This window comes from Ordospora colligata, assembly GCF_000803265.1.
Source record: "Ordospora colligata OC4 chromosome Unknown contig_12, whole genome shotgun sequence".
In the NCBI taxonomy this organism is placed as follows: Eukaryota; Fungi; Microsporidia; family Ordosporidae; genus Ordospora; species Ordospora colligata.
In genome coordinates this window covers 70,313-84,853 of record NW_014575396.1, presented here as the reverse complement: position 1 = coordinate 84,853, position 14,541 = coordinate 70,313, and the positions used below count along the sequence as shown (strand labels likewise).

Genomic DNA, 14,541 nt, shown 5'->3' with positions numbered 1-14,541 from the left:
AATAAAAGGATTGATAAATGAGTTTATGCAAGTTTTGTTTTATTATAATTGAATGGTTTGAAGTGTAGCTCTGTTGAGCTAGATGTAATAGTGTGGCCTAGATATGTTTATTCCAACTTCTTCTAGAGCGCTTTCAAGATCAGCGAGTTGGAATGTTGTTTTTTTTTCGTTTGCGAATCTTTTGTCCTTCTGTGCAGCTTTTTGATTGATTTTGTGGTACTGTCTGGATGATATGGCAACATCGGTGATGAACTTATGTGCCAGAAGCGAAACAAGCTTCTTCATGTTTGGATCAGATGTGACCACGCCTGCTTTCTCCATGTAATGGTCTATAACTGATTCTGGGAGCAGCGGGATGTAATTTTCAAGATTGTGCTTGAGCTCGTTGAATTCGTCTTCTTTCATGGGGCGAGTGGCATTGTGTTTTTAGTTATTATTGCATTTGTGTTGTATATGTGAGCATTTGTGAATTGTGATATTGTATGTGAATGATTTTATTGTGATGCTAATTAGTGACTAATGACAAATGCATTGCAATCTCATGTATATTGAATATGTGCATTAATGCAGAATCAAAAAAACGCCCATGAGTGAGCTTTTTCAAGATACAGAGTATCAGTCGGAAAGTATTTCGATCTCTGAGCTGAAGAACGGAGGGATTCTTGCGGGAGACATTGCAAAGCTGGTTGAGGCCGGATTTACTACGGTTGAGTCGTTGGCATTTGCACCGAAGAAGCAGTTGCTGTCGATCAAAGGATTTTCAGATGTGAAGGTAGATAAACTGATCAAGGAGGCAGCAAAGCTGGTTCCTATGGGGTTTACCACTGCTTCAGAATACCATCAGAGGAGATCCGAGCTTGTGTATCTAACTACTGGGTCTTCTGAGGTTGATAAGCTGATGAATGGAGGATTTGAGTCTGGAAGCATAACTGAGATATTTGGGGAATTTAGAACAGGAAAGACACAGATATGCCACACACTTGCAGTTACCTGCCAGTTGCCAGTAGAACAGGGAGGAGCAGGTGGAAAGGCGATGTACATAGATACGGAGGGGACGTTCCGATCTGAAAGGTTGTTTCCAATTGCAGAGCGATTTGGCTTAGATCCGAATGAAGTACTGGACAACATATCGTATGCACGTGCATATAATTCTGATCATCAGTCGCAGCTTCTAATCAAGGCGTCTGCAATGATGTCTGAGTCGAAATATGCAGTTCTGATAGTTGATTCTGCAACAGCGTTGTACAGGACGGACTTCAGTGGACGAGGAGAGCTTGGAGCAAGACAGCTGCATCTTGCAAAGTATCTTCGAAGTCTTGTGAATCTTGCAGAGACGTTCCGTGTGGCTGTTGTGATTACAAACCAAGTTGTATCGAATGTTGATGGAGCCGCAGCAATGTTTGCAGGAGACATGAAGAAGCCGATTGGAGGAAATATAATGGCACACGCAAGCACGACTAGACTTTACCTGCGTAAAGGTCGAGGAGAAACAAGGATATGCAAGATATACAACTCGCCGTGTTGCCCAGAAAACGAGGCCACGTTTACAATTGCTCCTGAAGGTGTGACTGATACAGATGATTGAACTCTGAAGATGTTTAAATCACATCTTCTAATAAAGCAATTCAAAATATGTGTTTGAAGATTTTATTCGTTTTTGGATGTCATGCATAATTATGCTTTGCAGCATTATTTACGTGTTATCCACTTACTATTATTTGCATGATCCACCTTACTGTTCATTTGAATGATCCACAGGTTATATCCATTTACTGTTCATTTGCATTATCTATGGACTATCAACCTTATTATTCATTTGTAAGGCAAATCATTGTGCTATGCAGCAAGAGTCTACGAAAGAAGGACCGCATTCACGCACCCATCGTTCTCTGGTTTGTTCGTTATTTGCGCATACTTTCCCCAAATGATTTTTCCAGCTCCATTGACTAAGCCAAGAGGACTTACATCAACCTCCACAATTGTACCCTTTGTCAGTATACCAAGCCCTGTATAGATTTCAGAGTGTGGATTACTCTTTACTCCAAGTATCTTCAGATTGAATGTGGAGTTCAGCTCCTGGTAGTTCACATGTGCTGTTTTGAACCTCATTGCCATTGGCCTTATGAACCTTTCAAACTTTGGCGGCTTCCTTGTAAATCCATCTCCAACAAAGCATGGCTTTGTCACCATCCTCTTCCAATGCTTCGAATTACGCTTTCCACTCGCAACGACCCCAAACACCTCCTTTTCAGGAAGTGCATGAACTTTCGGTATCGGAACTGAGTACTTCGATCCTTTTTCTTGGCGTTGCTGCTTGATCTTGTCGTTGATGCTCCTCGCTTTTTCATTAACTTCTCTATCCAATAAGAAGTGTGGCAGTGGATCGTGTTCTACTTTGACCTCTACGTCTTTCTGCTTCGACGCCTTCATCTTCAAATCCTTCTTCAACTGTATTTTCTCTGCATGCTGTTTCTTTGCAAACATCTTTGCTTTCAACCCAATCAGTATCCTTGCCTTCTTCTGAACACTCTTTTCCTCTCTTCTTTCTTTCTTGTACTTCTTGAGCTCATAGTCGAGTCTTCTGCCATGCTTCTTGACATATCTTTCTACAAAGTCATTTTGTGGCATGTATAGGGGGAAAAAATCAGCATTTGTACGTCGCATCTTCACACATGCATAATGACAACTTCTTATATGTGTGAATAAATGTGCATAAATGTTGACAAATTTAACAGAATGCACGTACAGCATAATCAAAACAGATTATTATATTTGCATATACTTCTTTATAATCCTAATGGAATGTCTTTTGCAGTATTTCCAATCTCATAGGCCCTAAGCCATGCACATTCAGACATGGGCCGTGTACTTTCCAGAAGAGGAGTTAACGGCATTCAACGAGCTTGTACAGATTGTGGCAGATATAAAAGATAAGTTGAATAATATTCTTTCTCTGCAAGACATTGAGGAGATTGCTACATCAAAGATATACGAATTGTCTATACAGACTCTAGAAGCACTTGTACCTAAGGAGCATCTTGATTCAAATGCAGGAAATATGCTTTCATGCATATCATGCGCACTTTCTGAAATTTTATATGATGCAGGACATTTATGCATTAAGATACACATCAGGATAATAACATTCAGATGCCAAAGCAGATTTGCGGATGTTGATGGAACGAGCCTCGGAAAGCTTGTGTTTGTATCTGGAACTGTCTGTAGAGTAGGATTCCGAAGGATTGTGTGCACCAAGATGGATTTTGAGTGTTCAAAGTGTGGAGAGGTGCTTGTAGTGAGCATGAAAGACAACATCTTCAGGCCACCCAGGGGATGTAGGGCGATGTGCAATTCGAAGGTTTTTGTGCCACTGAAGGCAACACCTGGAATGTATTGCATGGACACACAAGACATCAAGATACAAGAGCTTTATAGCGGAGAAGGAGAGACTGGCAACGGAATGCCCAAAATGATGGAATGTATACTCAATGATGATTTTGTAGGTACAATGGCACCTGGGGATATAGTACAAGTTGTTGGTGTTCTTGGAGTTGAGCTTGAAAGCGAGAATCTATACAAGCTAGTTGTAAAGGTGAATAACATTCAGATTGTGAAGAACAAAGGGTTATTTGTTGAAAATCTGGAATGCCAGGGAGCAGACTTTATGGAGTTTAGAAGAATAGCGAAAGGGGAAGGAATAATGAATCTATTTATTGAGTGTTTCTACTCGACTGTCTATGGAAATGAATTGATCAAAGCAGGGTTGATGCTTGCGCTTTTTGGAGGGACACGGAAAAGCATAAGGCAACACTTGGTGCGCTCTGAGATACATGTGCTGATAATTGGAGATCCTGGACTTGGGAAGAGTAGGCTGCTTCTGAACACATGTGTAGCTCTTCCGAAAAGCAGCTATGTCAGCGGCAGCTTTGCAACAACTGCAGGATTGACTGTTTCATTGACACATGATCCGATTTCTGGGGAATACATGGCTGATGCCGGAGCACTTGTTGTTACAGATAATGGAGTATGTTGCCTTGATGAGTTTGACAAGATAGATGACCACGCGGTTCTTTTTGAGGCGATGGAAGATCAGAGAGTGAGTGTTGCAAAGGGAGGAGTGATATGCAGCATCCCTACGAGGAGCACAGTTGTTGCAGCAACGAATCCAAGGCATGGGCATTTTGACCGAACTAAGGGTATGGAGGAGAATGTAAGGTTTGATAGTGGATTGTTATCGAGATTTGATCTAGTTTTTGTTCTTTTGGACGATCTGGCTGAGGACGAATGCCAGGGAATACCAGCAAGGATTCTCAAGAAGAGGCAGGGAGCTAATGTGCCTGAGGAGCAGATTGATGAGATAGTCAAGTTGATCAAAAGCGATGGATTCATTGAGGATTTGAAGAGGAAAGGAGGCGATGCATATTCATGTGATGTGCTGAGGAAGTACATACTGTATGCCAGAGGGAATGTGTTTCCGATGCTTAGCAAGTCTGCAAAGGATGCTCTGAAGGAGTATTATTTAGAGATAAGAAAGGAGTTTGGAGCAGGTACAAGAGATCTTGAGGCATTGGTAAGGCTTGCAGAAGCGAGGGCGAAGATGGAGCTGCGGAGCATAGCCACGAAGGCAGACGCGCTATTTAGTGTGGAGCTGTACAAAAGAGCAAGGTCTTACAGGAAGAAGATGGTAGTTGATAGGAAGAAAAGCAAAGGTTTCAATGAGATGCTTAGAGAGTATAAACACACGAATGGAGAAGGATTGATTAGCAAAGAATTACTTTACGAGATGATGGGCGAGTCTAATAGTGAAAAGAATGTTGATGAGTTTATAGAGATGTTGAACCACAATGGCGTGCTGATTAAGAAAGGAAAGGACATGTACAAGATACTAATCTGATGAGAGATTGTTTTATAGTTATTTATGAAGGGTAGGAGAGCTACTGTGTTTTATGAGAGCAGTAAGTGATGTATTGAACCACGGGGTAGCGAAGGAGATCTGATTGAAGGATGTTTATCGAAATTTTTGTTAGCCCTTTATGGAGCAGGAGATCAGAAACATAGAGGAGAGTGATGGGATCCGACTGACATGGAATGGATGGCCGGTGAGAGGAGATATGATGAGCAAGGTCCCGCTGGTTTGCATGTACAATATCCATCAAGAAGCTGGGGCTCTTGAGTGTGAGCCCATATACTGTATGAGCTGTGGGAGTGTTTTGAATCCGTATTGTAATATTGATTTTGCAAGACAAAGTTGGAATTGTGTGATATGCAAAGGAAATACGACGTTTCCAAGCCATGCAAGAGGTATATCGCCTGACAATCTGCTACCTGAGCTACTTGGACACAACTCGACGGTTGAGTATGTGCTGGGCAGGGAGGGTGTGTTTCCTGGTGTGTTTTTGTTTATTGTTGACACGTGCACATTTGATGAGGAAAGACATGCACTACTTATTGATGCACTAAGGACTGTGATGGAAGGAATACCTGAGGATTGCTTTGTTGGGTTTATTAAGTATGGAACGAATGTAGAACTGCTTGAGCTCAGTGGAGAGCGACCTAGAAGGGTTCATTTGTTTTCAGGTAAGAAGGAGTATACTGCGGAAGTAGCGAAGTTATTGAATATGTCTGGAAAGCCTGAAAATATGCATGATGGGAAATTTATTAGAAGGAAGTCGGAGTGTAGTGAATTTTTGTATGAGGTGATAAATGGGCTTGAGAGAGATCCTTTTCCGGTGCTGAATGCATACAAGCCGGTGAGGTGCACAGGATCTGCGGTATCGTTGGGTGTGTCGTTAATGGAGGGATGTTTTCCAAACATGGGAGTGAAGCACATGCTGTTTACACAAGGACCGTGTACGTTTGGGCCTGGAACAGTTACATCTATAAGGTACAAGGTTAAGGGAAGAGGTGATGAGTCTGTGGAGAGTGACTCAGTGTATGCGTCTTCAGCCAAGAAGTTCTATGAAGGGCTTGGGGAAAGGATGATTAACGTTGGACACAGCCTTGACATTTTAGCAGCAACAATAGATGATATTGGAATATGCTACATGGAAAGAATGACTGGAATGACAGGAGGTATGTTGATAATGGCGCAGGACTTTGACAAAGAAATATATATATCATCATGCAGGAAGATTATGAATAAGGACGAGGAAGGATGGCTAGAACAAGGGTTTAATGCAAAGATGTTGGTTAAGACAAGCAAAAATCTTGAGTATAAGGGAGTGATTGGCCAGGGAAAGATGGTTGGGGGGAGTTGGAGAATGGGAAGCATGTTCCGTACAAGCAATATATCAGTGCTGTTAGACAGGAAAGCAGATACAAAGTCGGAGATAAAGAGTGGGGAGTTTGGATATGTGCAGTTGATTACGCAGTATCAGAGAAGTGATAAGAAGTTATTAGTGCGTGTGACGACGTTTTCGAGGATGTTTATGGAATATCGAGAGGATGTGGTGTCTAGGTTTGACCAGGAGGCAGCAACTGTTTTCCAGGCAAGGCTTTTGCTGATGAAAAAGCACGAGGAGATAAAGGACTGTGAGCGGATGATTGACAAGAGCCTTATAAGGTTTGTGAAAGCGTTTGCTAAGTATGACAAGGGAGATCCAAATACACTTGTGCTTCCGGATGCTATGGCATACTATCCGAACTTTATGTTTTTTTTCAGAAGGAGCTTACTAGTTCAAACAGAAAACAACTCTGCAGATGAGACGGCATATTACTTCAGTTTGCTATACAACCAGAGAGTGAATGATGCATTGAGGCTTATCAAGCCAACGCTTATTTCCTATCATTACCAGAGGGGTGCAGAAGCAGTTGAGGTTGATAGCAAGTCTCTTGAGCCCGATGTGATTCTTGTTATGGATACATTCCATAACGTAGTTGTATGGAGAGGGGAGTATGTTGCGGAGTGGGTGAGTGAGGGATACCATGAGGAGCCTGATTATGAGTCACTTAAGCGTGCATTGAACAGAAGTGAGGAGATGGCAAAGAGTTTATGCGAGTACCGACTTCCATCACCTCAATTTTGTATCACAGAGCACAACAAATCTCAACAAAGGATTATCCACCACTATGTGAATCCCAGCGGAGGAAGTTCGATTATTACGGAGAACATCAATTATGAGAAGTTTGAGGAGGCGTTGCGAAGGGTAGTTGTTTCGAATAACGAATAAAGAGATTGTGTTTTGTATGTGTATTTGGAGTCTTCATAAGGTTAGAATGCAGAGGATGTGAATCATGAGACTGTTGAAGAGGAGTAAAGAAGAAGCGAGTGCCTGAGAGTTGTGTATTATATTATATGTGCATTGGACAAGATGAGGAGCCGTAGCAATTGAAAATGATTGTAGGTATGTTGAAAAATTGAAATTTTTTCACCCTGTAGATGAGCAAACAGACTGAGACTGAGGCAAAGGTTGCAGAGATAGTGAAGAAGCAGATTGGAAATACAGGGATCAAGCAAGAACTGTTTGAGAGAATATCGATACAAACTGTGGTATGTGATGGAGGAGAGAATGTGTTAGTAGTGAAGGTTCCAAAGGTCATCCTGCAGGGAGTGCATATGAGCTATGGAAATGTGGTGAAAGCAATTAAGCAACAGTTCCATGACTATTTTATTATGTTTATTAGAAGCTTTGAGGCGGAGCGTGAGAATGGAGAGGCTATTAAGCAGGGATATTCTGAAAGGGAAAGTAATTGGATTGCGAATGCATGTTTTCCGTATTTACTTACTGGAGTGCGTACCGATGTTTATAGCATCAACGAGTCTGTTACAAATATTCTTCTTGAGGCTCGGACTGCATTTAGCAAGGCGGAGATGGATATCATAGGAGTGGTGCTGAGCGAGCTGCTTAAGAAGAGATGTGTTGTTGATGTCAATCACCATACGAAGAATTAAAGTATTTGGAGCTTGAAATGTTTTGTGTTTGTTGGGGCGATTGCCGGGATGATGTGAAGAAAGGATCATGCAAAGCCCTTGGAGATGAATGAGGAATCAGGGATGCAAGTGAGGAAAGTATGCCCGAAGAAATCAAATGAGAATGGAGATGGATGGACGCATCTGGACCTGAGTGCTCAGGGAATAAGGAATATATCGAAGGCACTGTTTGATCTCACGTTTATTCGGACACTGAATCTGATGGGCAACGAGATAGAAGTGATTCCGAGCGAGATATGTAACCTAAAGAATCTTGAGTCGTTGAATCTGAGCAAGAACAAGATCAGATGCATTCCTGTAGAAATGGGCAAGATGGTGAGCCTGAAGGAGTTGGATCTTAGTGACAACCTGATTTCGAATGTACCGATGGAGATAGGCACGTTGTACAATCTTGAAGTTTTTGAGATGTCGAACAATCCGTTGATAGTTCCTTTTAGCACGCTTGCCAAGGAAAAGAAGCTATTGGCGTTTTGTAGGGAGCACAACACAGGATACTCATCACCAAGCGATAGGTCATGGATGGAATGTTCCAGTAGAAATGCACTGCATGGGGATACAATCAGCGTTGGAGTCTTCAATATTCTTTCAAATGTTTATGCATCTAGACTTACATATGCGCCATCGTGGGTGATCAATCCGGATTTCAGAAGAGAAGGTGTTCTGCAAGAGATTGTACTGTACAATGTGGACATATTGTGCTTGCAAGAGATTGAGCTGTACAATTTTTTTGATTTTTATAAGGAGCAGCTTGAGATGAGATGCAGCTATGATTCGATTATATATCCTCGAGGACGGATAAAAAATGTTGCTGAAAAGAAGAATGTTGATGGATGCGCAATATTCTGGAGGAAAAGCAAGTTCCGACTGATTGAGCAGTTTCCTATTGATTTTTATCAGACGATGACACAAGATCCTAGATTTGAAGAAAACCAAATGCTTCTTGCCAGGTACGGAAAAAAGGATAATGTTGCTATTGCTGCGCTTTTAGAGAAGACGAATGGGCAGCAAGTGTTGGTTGTGAATACTCACATATTCTGGGATCCTGAGTATCCGGACATTAAGTTGCTACAGACAATGCTGCTAATAGAGGAAATTCAAAGGATTAAGTCGAAGCATCCAAATGCATTTGTAATTGTACAGGGCGATTTTAACTCTCTTAGATGCTCGTCTGTGTACAAGTCTGTGACGACTCATCAGATGGACTTCGCAGACTTTGGAGATATTCAATGCTATCAAGGCATAAAGAAGGAACGAATGGGATTGGGCATGAAGGATGCATATACAAATGAAGACCTGGAGTTTACAAACTTTACTCCACAGTTCAAGGATGTAATAGATTATATATTCTATGGTGATAGATTGACACTAACGTCTGTGCTGTCACCGGTAGATAATGAGTATACAGAAAAGATTGTGGGTCTTCCAAGCATCCACTTTCCTTCTGATCACATTTTCCTGGGTGCAAAGCTTACGTTTCCGAATAAGACGTCTGGATCGAGTATGTTTAATAAGTCCTTGGCAAAATAACTGGAGCACCAGGTGCAAAAACAAGCACAATAAATAATTGATATTGAATGCATTAACTAGTTACAAAAAGCAGCATATGCATCACCCCTGAGAATATGATGATTAAAGTTATCCCTGGCTGATGCAACTGATGAATTCTTTGTTCTGATTCTCCTTGTTTATTATTAATGTGCTGTATTGCTACTGAAGTATGGAGAGTGTGTGTTTGTATCTACTACTGTCCTTGTTTCCCTTCTTTTGAATTCAGATGATTCTATTGCACTCATTGCTCGTTTTTTAACGATAGGTACAAAGTGTCTTTTGATCTTGGTTGTTATTGCGTTTTGTAGCAGACTCAAAATTGGATTTTGAATGTTTCCACCTGAGCCATGTATATTTTTGATTCGTTCAGCTGTATACTCATCTTCTTCAAATGAGCCCAAGAATAACAGGTTTTCATTTGTGTCATGCAAATGCTTGCGCTTTCCAAGGATAGGATCGTAAACAACCTGATGCATAAAAGTCTTTTTTGCACGTGCAAAGTCATCTAGATAAGTACTAGGAACAGGTTTCTTGCTCTTCAGATGCTCAACCACCCGTTCAATAGTTTTTTCTCTGGAAAGCAGTTTATGGGCAGTCACCACGCCAACCCCATGTACTGAACTCAGATAGTCACATCCACTTAAGATTGCAATGTCAAGTATATTTTCTTTGAAGTGCCGGTCCTTCGCTTGCTCAAGGCATATTCTATTGAATTCATAAACAAACGCACCATCAAACTTGTAGAGCACATTTTCAGATCCGTATGCGATCAAATCACTATCCTCCGTCATTATATAGTCTATGTATCCTATCTTCTGAAGATAGCACAGCTCTGCATCAGACTCATATGGAGAAATAATATACTCTACATTTATTCTCTCCAACATTCTTGTGATGTCCAATAAAATCTCGTTTGTAACATAAATGCACTGTCTCATGCATGCCTTTGCCTTAATTGGGTTGTTCTGCATCAGCCATGCTTCTGCTTCCTTTCTACAGCGATCCTTCTTTAATTTTCTTCTCATGTTAGTCGCTTCTTTGCTCAGTAAGCTATCTCCGTCAAGCACAACCACCGGCGTTATTCCCTGCTTCTCAAGATGCCTGATTTTTGACTCAAACAGACTTATGTGCTGCTTTGTAGGTATCTTGAAAAACAGCTTTTCGGCAACACATGGAAGAACTTGATACATCCATCCGTGTCCATCTATTCCCACTCTATACGATCTATAGCTAGATATGTGCTTCCTTACCAGCTTTGGTAAAACTATGGGAAGCAATCCAGATATTCCCATACAGGGAGTGCACCTCACAAAAATCAAAATGGCGCCAAATCTTTATTAATCCTGAATATTTATTTCCTAAGATGGTCCTCATATACTGTCTGAAGCCCTCCATACTTCTCCTTCAGCCTTGAGTTAATGATGCGTAGTCTGTTGAAAACACTTCCAGGCTTCGATCCCATTATCAGTCTGCACACAGCATCTTTTGCGATTCTGATGTCCTCTACCACTCCAAGAATATGCACGTTTTGATCCTTCACAAGCACCTTTGCCTTGCTAAACTCTTCAATCGCGCCCTTTGTCTTTCCCTCTCGTCCTATGATCCGTCCGATCGCTCGTTCTGCATGAATACCCCTGAGCGTCTTTACCTCTGAAATCTCAAGATGATCCAGAAACACATCGTTAAACTTGAGGATTGCCATGGAATCTTCAATTGAAAAGCCCAGATTGATTGCTTTGATGTATTGTACTGCTCTTTCCAAGTATGCTGGATCTTCAGTGTGCTCACACGTCCTCATTTCTATTGTCCGCGCCTTGATGTTCATTCGTATCTGTATCTTGCATATCTCAACTATTGGTGTGTATATCTTCATCCACTCATCTTTGATGCTCTTCATCTTTCCCATGCGGATTGGCACTGATCTACTCTGGACATCCATTATGGGCGATACACATGTAGGATTAATTGGCTAGGCGTTCACTGCATATAGACGCCACTTCATATTTCTTTCTCAATCTCACTGAAAAACCAGGCACACGGGCCGTTATGATCATCAACTAGTGCATCAGTTGCATTACCGGTATCTTTATTGTTAGTATTTGCATTATTCTCAGATGTTATATTAGAAGTTGTATTTCTAATAATTTCATTGCTTCTAGATGTATTATGCATGTCAATCGAATCACTTTGGCTTTCAATACGAATGCATGGTTCCTGGCTGCTTTCCATTGACGAGTTTGCAGATGTGGACAAATAATTCTTCATACTCATTGTAATGGACTTGATATCTGCCTTCATCTCCTGCATCTCATGCAGTATCTTCGAATACGAGACAACCACAGCACTTATCAGCTCAATATCCATTATACGCATTAACACATTCAGTAATTAAATCATTACGCAGATGCATGTTCAATATGCTGATTTATATAAAAATCGCATTTATACTTCTATGCTTAACAAATTCCCATACTCATATACTCATCCTCATATTCAACACAGACACATTTCCTTGTATAATTAGTTACAGTAGAATTCACTTCATATGCATCACTGTCCACTACTTCACATCGTATATGCACTTTATTATGTATGCATCCATATCCATTAATAGTGTTGCACCATATAACAAATTCCAATAAATACCTTTATCCAGCAGAGTCTCAATGAACACAGAAAGACCAGAAGATGAAAATATGCTGCCAAAGGCAACTGTGGACAGAATGGTTGCATCAATGCTTCCAAAAAGCTCGATTGTTCCAAAGGAGTCGAAAGAGATGTTTCAGAATGGATGCATTTGCTTCTTGAACATGCTGACGCTCGAGGCAAACAAAGTATGTGAAGAGGAGAAGAAAAAAACCATGAGCCACGAGCACATCTACAAGGCATTGAAAAACCTTGGATTTGAAAGCTATGTTGAAGAATGCATCAAGGAGCATCGGAACTATGAAAGCTACATCAAGCAGAAACCTTCGAAAATTGACAAGCTCAAGGACTCTGGCTTGAGCATGGAAGAGTTGCATGACCAGCAAGAAAAGCTCTTCAAAATCGCAAAGATCGAGCTTGAAAAGTCATTTGAGGATGATCCATGTACTGACAACAACGACAGTGAAGGGGAAGACGATATCGAATAGAGCTGGTGCGGGCAATTGCCAAACACATACAAATAAACCGGACGAATCACTCAACCAACTTTAATTCTGAATGCTCAGGTTGATCTCAACATGTGGGAAATTCTTCAAGAATTGGACAACCTTTTCCAATTGCTTGTGGGTTGCATCCAAATGGAACTTCCTGAGAAATACAATCATCTTATACCTGCTCCATGTCTTTGTACCTTGACCAGAAGTATTCCTTAGTGTTGTTATTTTCTTAACCTTCTTTAGAAGAACTTCAGCGGGTTGAAGGTTGGTGATGAATGATTTCCCGTAGTCATAGAACTCCCTGCACACCTTTTCAATTTGTTTCTCTTCAAGGCTTGCCATGTCGATGTTGACTGTCATTGCCTCAGCCTGATCGGCCACCTCTATGTCCTGTTTCTTAATGATTTCGGTGCTCATGCGAGGGATTGACTTTGCAATTTTTTTCAACAGGCATAGATATTGGGATGCATTGACTGGCGTATAGCAACATGTTGTTTTTGCACACCCTTCGATAACACTACATAAAGATGGAGCATTGGGTGATGAATTTCCTAAGTATCAACCAGAACCATGTGGATGTGTCTGACTATGAGAAGTTTTTTGTGCACTTCCGGAGATACTTGAATGAAAACCCTTGTGTTCATAAGAAAGTAGCGAGGATTCTTGTAAAATCGTTGAGAGTGTTTAAGAACAAAGCTCTTCTTTCAATCTCTTATCGTCTTCTTTGTGATATTGATGCAAAGATAAGCATTAGAAGTGCTGTAATGCAAAGGCATTTTAGAAGCAAAACATTAAGGAGCCATATGTTGATGCTAATATTGAAGTTGAATGTACGTGAATTTGATGGGAAGCTGAAGAAGTTATTGTATGATCCGTGGTATGAATGTAGAACGTTTTTTGAGTTGATGAAGGCAAGGAAAGAGTGGGTGATAAAGCTTTTAGAGTGCAAGAGCAAAGAACTAGCCAGGAAGCAGATGGTAACGATGATACATACTGGAATATTCCACAACCTTGATTATTTTATTACTTACATTGGAGATGCTGACCGGAGCCTATCGTTTTTAGGATTTGAGGTGTTTAGTTTGTTTATCTCTGAGTTTTGTGAAAGTAAAAGAATACAAGGTGACACAGGCAGAGATAAAGATGTGATTTTATATGAGAGTGAGATGTTTGAAGTGAGATGCAATCACAAAGGAGTGTGGATACAGCCTAGACGGTTGATTAAGTTAGGATGCTCAATCAACTTTGTGATTCATTTTATTGAATTTATGGCAGAAAAGAAGGAAATGCATGAATGGATTGCAAGAAGGGATGTAGATGCTGTAGAGAGTGTTGTTAGAAAGTATGCTGAATTTGAAGGATGTTTAAGACTTCCTGACAATGTGTGGACTGTGCAGCCGAGAAGATGCTCTACAAGGCGAATCTGTGATGAACAGAACGAGGATGTGTGTTTTGAATATCTCTTTGATGGAAAGTCGCATAAAGAAGCGATGGATTGCATTGAGATATAACATAACATAAAATTATGTAGTGTATTATAGTGCAGCTTAAGATATAACATATACGTTTACGTAGTGAAAGATGAAAGCAGTTCAATACAATGCCCATATGATGGAGTCTGTGCGAATGGTTCTTATGCGAGAAGGTGCCAGGGTGATAGGAAGATCAATTATGGCCACAGTTTGTGATATTATGCTAAGAAATCGAATGACCAAGAATGAGGCAGAGATGATTCTACAGATTGAAGCAGGTACGAGTCGTAATGAGGTAAAGGCAGTATTTACCAGGATGTATGATGCAAACTCGAAGGAAAATAAGGGATCGGCATATCTACAGTCTAAGATTCTTGCAGCATACAGTGTCCTTAATAGATGAACAGTGGTAATATGTATTCACAAGGAATGCCTGTAGAATATTATT

At 40.8% G+C, this 14,541-nt stretch overlaps 14 protein-coding genes and 1 non-coding gene across 15 annotated transcripts; 9 read left to right on the top strand and 6 right to left on the bottom strand.

Moving 5' to 3' along the window:
- Nucleotides 1-78: 78 nt before the first annotated feature.
- M896_120710 (subunit of transcription initiation factor TFIID) lies at nucleotides 79-405 on the bottom strand (the record flags this gene model as incomplete). Its single annotated transcript, XM_014707407.1, has 1 exon — nucleotides 79-405. The coding sequence occupies one exon, from the start codon at nucleotides 403-405 to the stop codon at nucleotides 79-81; it is 327 nt and encodes a 108-aa protein (XP_014562893.1).
- A 181-nt stretch (nucleotides 406-586) lies between these two features.
- M896_120700 (DNA repair protein Rad51) lies at nucleotides 587-1,585 on the top strand (the record flags this gene model as incomplete). The annotated part of the gene is made up of 1 exon (XM_014707406.1): nucleotides 587-1,585. The coding sequence occupies one exon, from the start codon at nucleotides 587-589 to the stop codon at nucleotides 1,583-1,585; it is 999 nt and encodes a 332-aa protein (XP_014562892.1).
- Nucleotides 1,586-1,851: 266 nt separating this feature from the next.
- On the bottom strand, nucleotides 1,852-2,628 carry M896_120690 (putative ribosomal protein S8; the record flags this gene model as incomplete). The annotated part of the gene is made up of 1 exon (XM_014707405.1): nucleotides 1,852-2,628. One exon carries the CDS (start codon nucleotides 2,626-2,628, stop codon nucleotides 1,852-1,854), a length of 777 nt encoding a protein of 258 aa, XP_014562891.1.
- A 214-nt stretch (nucleotides 2,629-2,842) lies between these two features.
- Nucleotides 2,843-4,894, top strand: M896_120680 (minichromosome maintenance protein; the record flags this gene model as incomplete). Its single annotated transcript, XM_014707404.1, has 1 exon — nucleotides 2,843-4,894. The coding sequence occupies one exon, from the start codon at nucleotides 2,843-2,845 to the stop codon at nucleotides 4,892-4,894; it is 2,052 nt and encodes a 683-aa protein (XP_014562890.1).
- A 139-nt stretch (nucleotides 4,895-5,033) lies between these two features.
- Nucleotides 5,034-7,169, top strand: M896_120670 (Sec23-like protein transport protein; the record flags this gene model as incomplete). The annotated part of the gene is made up of 1 exon (XM_014707403.1): nucleotides 5,034-7,169. The coding sequence occupies one exon, from the start codon at nucleotides 5,034-5,036 to the stop codon at nucleotides 7,167-7,169; it is 2,136 nt and encodes a 711-aa protein (XP_014562889.1).
- A 209-nt stretch (nucleotides 7,170-7,378) lies between these two features.
- Nucleotides 7,379-7,891, top strand: M896_120660 (uncharacterized protein; the record flags this gene model as incomplete). The annotated part of the gene is made up of 1 exon (XM_014707402.1): nucleotides 7,379-7,891. The coding sequence occupies one exon, from the start codon at nucleotides 7,379-7,381 to the stop codon at nucleotides 7,889-7,891; it is 513 nt and encodes a 170-aa protein (XP_014562888.1).
- Nucleotides 7,892-7,975: 84 nt separating this feature from the next.
- On the top strand, nucleotides 7,976-9,457 carry M896_120650 (putative mRNA deadenylase; the record flags this gene model as incomplete). The annotated part of the gene is made up of 1 exon (XM_014707401.1): nucleotides 7,976-9,457. The coding sequence occupies one exon, from the start codon at nucleotides 7,976-7,978 to the stop codon at nucleotides 9,455-9,457; it is 1,482 nt and encodes a 493-aa protein (XP_014562887.1).
- A 90-nt stretch (nucleotides 9,458-9,547) lies between these two features.
- Nucleotides 9,548-9,614, top strand: M896_120640. Its single transcript, XR_001377309.1, has one exon. It is a non-coding gene; the product is annotated as a small nucleolar RNA R38 (small nucleolar RNA).
- Nucleotides 9,615-9,621: 7 nt separating this feature from the next.
- On the bottom strand, nucleotides 9,622-10,770 carry M896_120630 (putative exonuclease; the record flags this gene model as incomplete). Its single annotated transcript, XM_014707400.1, has 1 exon — nucleotides 9,622-10,770. The coding sequence occupies one exon, from the start codon at nucleotides 10,768-10,770 to the stop codon at nucleotides 9,622-9,624; it is 1,149 nt and encodes a 382-aa protein (XP_014562886.1).
- Nucleotides 10,771-10,829: 59 nt separating this feature from the next.
- M896_120620 (putative RNA-binding protein) lies at nucleotides 10,830-11,417 on the bottom strand (the record flags this gene model as incomplete). Its single annotated transcript, XM_014707399.1, has 1 exon — nucleotides 10,830-11,417. The coding sequence occupies one exon, from the start codon at nucleotides 11,415-11,417 to the stop codon at nucleotides 10,830-10,832; it is 588 nt and encodes a 195-aa protein (XP_014562885.1).
- Nucleotides 11,418-11,476: 59 nt separating this feature from the next.
- On the bottom strand, nucleotides 11,477-11,851 carry M896_120610 (uncharacterized protein; the record flags this gene model as incomplete). The annotated part of the gene is made up of 1 exon (XM_014707398.1): nucleotides 11,477-11,851. The coding sequence occupies one exon, from the start codon at nucleotides 11,849-11,851 to the stop codon at nucleotides 11,477-11,479; it is 375 nt and encodes a 124-aa protein (XP_014562884.1).
- A 293-nt stretch (nucleotides 11,852-12,144) lies between these two features.
- On the top strand, nucleotides 12,145-12,612 carry M896_120600 (class 2 transcription repressor NC2 beta; the record flags this gene model as incomplete). Its single annotated transcript, XM_014707397.1, has 1 exon — nucleotides 12,145-12,612. One exon carries the CDS (start codon nucleotides 12,145-12,147, stop codon nucleotides 12,610-12,612), a length of 468 nt encoding a protein of 155 aa, XP_014562883.1.
- Nucleotides 12,613-12,672: 60 nt separating this feature from the next.
- M896_120590 (ribosomal protein S10) lies at nucleotides 12,673-13,038 on the bottom strand (the record flags this gene model as incomplete). The annotated part of the gene is made up of 1 exon (XM_014707396.1): nucleotides 12,673-13,038. One exon carries the CDS (start codon nucleotides 13,036-13,038, stop codon nucleotides 12,673-12,675), a length of 366 nt encoding a protein of 121 aa, XP_014562882.1.
- Nucleotides 13,039-13,148: 110 nt separating this feature from the next.
- M896_120580 (uncharacterized protein) lies at nucleotides 13,149-14,132 on the top strand (the record flags this gene model as incomplete). The annotated part of the gene is made up of 1 exon (XM_014707395.1): nucleotides 13,149-14,132. The coding sequence occupies one exon, from the start codon at nucleotides 13,149-13,151 to the stop codon at nucleotides 14,130-14,132; it is 984 nt and encodes a 327-aa protein (XP_014562881.1).
- A 97-nt stretch (nucleotides 14,133-14,229) lies between these two features.
- M896_120570 (uncharacterized protein) lies at nucleotides 14,230-14,496 on the top strand (the record flags this gene model as incomplete). Its single annotated transcript, XM_014707394.1, has 1 exon — nucleotides 14,230-14,496. One exon carries the CDS (start codon nucleotides 14,230-14,232, stop codon nucleotides 14,494-14,496), a length of 267 nt encoding a protein of 88 aa, XP_014562880.1.
- Between the last annotated feature and the right edge of the window lie 45 nt (nucleotides 14,497-14,541).